Below are 3,760 nucleotides of genomic sequence, written 5' to 3'. Positions count from 1 at the left end.
AATAATAAGTTAAAAGAAAAAAATTTTAAAAGCTAGGCATATGAGAAGAAAAACGACATGAAGAAAAAAACCAACAAAAGCAACAGATAATACAAACACATCCAAGGGGAATCCAGAATTACAGTTACCATATACAGATTTTAAAATAACTGTGTATATAACTGTGTATATAATAAGTGTGCAAATAGATTTGATTAGGAATTTTAACAAAAAATGGGGGATAATGAAAAAAATCAAATGGGAATTCTACACTTCAAAAACAACTGAAATGTAGTGGATGTGTATAGCAGTAGATGAGACAAAGCTGAAGGAAAAAAAATAGTGGACTAAATAGTTAAGAAAATATCTGGAAAGAAGCAGAAGGGGACAAAAAGGATGGACTATGCAGGAAAAGTGTAAGAGAATATAGATCCAAAATATTTGTAATTAGGGGTTGCAGGAGAAATGAGAAGTAATGGGGGTAGACACAATATTTGAAGAGAAAATAGCTGAGAATTTCCTAAGATTTATGAATGGTATGAAGCACAGATTCAAGAACCATATGAACCCCAAATAGGATAAATGAAAAACATCATAAAAAATCAAAATACATCGTAGTAAAACTAGGTTATTGAGTATGAAATGTCTGATTTCCTTAAGTTGGACAGTTGATATCTCTGACATTTCACTTTGACACTTCTTGTTTTATTTTTATTGGAAAGGCACATCCCTAGTCTTTCAAACACGTGGTTTGGCTTGTGATTATCTTTCAAATTTTTTTTTAGGGCAACTTTTGTGAAACCATGGGTAAGTCAAAAATTCGTGTTATTTTCAAATTTGAGTTCCATCGTGGAAACAATTCTGCACGGACAGCTGGAAACATCAAAAAAGTGTTCGGGAAGGATTTAGCTAATGAACACACAATACATCAATGGTTTGAGAAGTTCCATTCTGGTGATTTTATAATAATTTTGAAAATAGACATCCACTGTAATTGACTGACCAGCTTTCATGAAGCTGTAGTGGATAATACCAGCACTGGACCAACAAACAGATATCATTAGCTTTTTTTGATGAATATTTTGTTTTGGACTGTGTGGAGCCACTTGGGTGAACTGAGACCAAGGTGGATAATGAAAAGATGAAAGCAGTAGTGGGAGTCAATCCATCTCAACTTATGCGTGAATTAGCAGCAAGGTTTGACGTTACTATTCCAACAATATTGGACCATTTGAAACAAATTGGCAAGGTAAAGAAGCTGGATAGATGAATTCCACATGGATTAAACAAGTGTCAGAAGAGAAATCATCTTGAAGCTTGCTTTCTTTGCTGTCCTGACATAAAGGTGAACCATTTCTACACTGTATTGTTACATGTGATGAAAAATGGATTCTGGAAGGTTGGTGGGGGTTGTGGCAAAAATAAGAAAGAAAGAAAAAGAAAAATGGATTCTTTTTGACAATTGCAAGTGTTCGACACAATGGTTGGATGAAGATGAAGAGCTGAAACACAGTCCAAAACAAAATATTCATCAAAAAAAGCTAATGATATCTGTTTGTTGATCCAGTGCTGGTATTATCCACTACAGCTTCATGAAAGCTGGTCAGTCAATTACAGTGGATGTCTATTGCAACCAATTGGACAAAATGATGAGGATGCTTGCGATTAAGCAACCAAGATTGCTCAATAGAGACAGGCCAATCCTCTTGCAAGACAAGGCTCAATCACATGTTGCATGAACAACACTGCTCAAACTACAGAGGCGAGACTTGGAAACTCTCTGTCATCCACCACATTCAGACCTTCCACCAACTGACTACCACTTCTTCCAGGCTTTGGATCACTTCTTGCAAGGAAAAATACTCAATTCTCAACAAGCTGTGGAAAACGCCTTTCATGATTTCATCAACACTTGCTGTCCAGGCTGCTTCGCTGCTGGCATAAACAAGCTACCATTAAGATGGCAAAACTGTATTGATAGTGTAGGCGTCTACTTTGATTGATTGCACTGCTTCTTGTTTGAGATATAATAAACTAAACTTTTGATTTGAAATCAGACATTTCATATTTAATGACCTAATACTAAAAACCAAAGGCAAGCAGAGATGGTGGCATCTGCAGCTCGAGCAGTGTTGTTGGCACACCAGCAGCTCTGGGGTTTCACCAAGAGGCTCCTTATCAGAGGTGCTGCCGGGCAGTCATTATATTTTGGAGGGGACAAATTAAGAAGTACGCAGGCTGCTACACAAGTTGTTCTGAATGTTTCTGAAACATGAGTTATACGTTTGGAAAATGGACTCAGAGTGGCTTCTGAAGACTCTGAGCTCTCAACATGCACAGTTGAACTCTGGATTGATGCTGGAAGTCAACATGAAAATGAGAAGAATAATGGAACAGCTCACTTTCTAGAGCATGTGGCTTTCAAGAGCACCAAAAAGAGATCCCAGTTGGATCTGGAACTTGAGATTGAAAATATGGGTGCTCATCTCAATGTGTATATCTCCAGAGAGCAGACTGTATATTATGCCAAAGCATTCTCTTAAGACTTGCCAAGAGCTGTAGAAATTCTTGCTGATATAATACAAAACAACACATTAGGAGAAGCAGAGATTGAACCTGAGCGTGGAGTAATCCTTAGAGAGATGCAAGAAGTTAAAACCAACTTACAAGAAGTTGTTTTTGATGATCTTCATGCCACGGCTTATCAAAATACTGCACTTGGACCATTTTGGAACCAACTGAAAATGTCAAATCTATAAATGTTAAGGATTTAGTGGATTATATAGCTACGCATTATAAGGGGCCAAGAATAGTGCTTGCTGCTGCTGGAGGTGTTTCCTATGATGAACTGCTTGAGTTAGCAAAGTTTCGTTTTGGTGACTCTTTATACACACACAAAGGAGAAATGCCAGCTGTGCCTCTCTGCAAATTCACAGGAAGTGAGATTCATGTGAGAGATGACAAGATGCCTTTGGGCACACCTTGCAATAGCTATTGAAGCTGTTGGTTGGGCACATCCAGATACAATCTGTCTCATGGTTGCAAACACACTGATTGGCAACCGGGATCGCTCTTTTGGAGGAGGAATGAATTTATGTAGCAAGTTGGCCTAGTTCACTTGTCACAGCAGCTTCTGCCATAGCTTCCAGTCTTTAAACACTTCCTATACAGATACAGAATTATGGGGACTCTATATGGTTTGTGAACCAGTCACAGTTGCAGATATGCTACATGTTGTTCAAAAAGAATGGATGTGACTCTGTAGAAGTGTCACTGAAAATGAAGTTGCACGAGACAAAAATCTTTTGAAAACAAACATGTTGCAAAATGAAATATCCCCTCAAACTAGTAATAGATGGGAACTTTCTCAATGTGATAAAGAACATCTACAAAAAGCCTACAGCAAACATTATACTTAATAGTGATAAACTAGATGCTTTCCTGCAAGGATAAAGAAAAAAATCAAAGATATCCCCCTTTCACTCCCAATCAACATTATACTAGAAAACCTAGCTAATGCAATAAGACAAGAAAAGGACATAAAAGGCATGCAGGTTGGGAAGGAAGAAATAAGGCTCCTTGTTCACAATGACATAATTAGCTATGTAAAAAGTACCAAGAATTAATTTAAAAAAATGGAAAAAAGGAAAAAAACCACCAGGAACTAATAAGCAATTATACCAAGGTTGTAGGATATAAGGTTAATAAAGAAAAGTTAATTACTTTTTTATATACTAGCAATGAACAATTGGTTTTTGAAATGAAAAATCCAATACCATTT

General features: G+C 36.9%; 1 protein-coding gene across 1 annotated transcript in view; it reads left to right on the top strand.

Moving 5' to 3' along the window:
* Positions 1 to 2,084: 2,084 nt before the first annotated feature.
* LOC105826367 (zinc finger and SCAN domain-containing protein 12-like) overlaps positions 2,085 to 3,760 on the top strand; it is a 27,748-nt gene continuing 26,072 nt past the window's right edge. The window contains 3 exon segments of the mRNA XM_012664338.1: positions 2,085 to 2,700; positions 2,703 to 2,953; positions 2,955 to 3,327. Coding sequence (XP_012519792.1) covers positions 2,085 to 2,700; positions 2,703 to 2,953; positions 2,955 to 3,327 — 1,240 coding nt within the window.

Source organism: Propithecus coquereli, unplaced genomic scaffold (assembly GCF_000956105.1).
Source record: "Propithecus coquereli isolate 6110/MARCELLA unplaced genomic scaffold, Pcoq_1.0 Scaffold882, whole genome shotgun sequence".
NCBI classification, from domain to species: Eukaryota; Metazoa; Chordata; class Mammalia; order Primates; family Indriidae; genus Propithecus; species Propithecus coquereli.
This window is presented reverse-complemented; position numbering and strand designations above follow the sequence as displayed.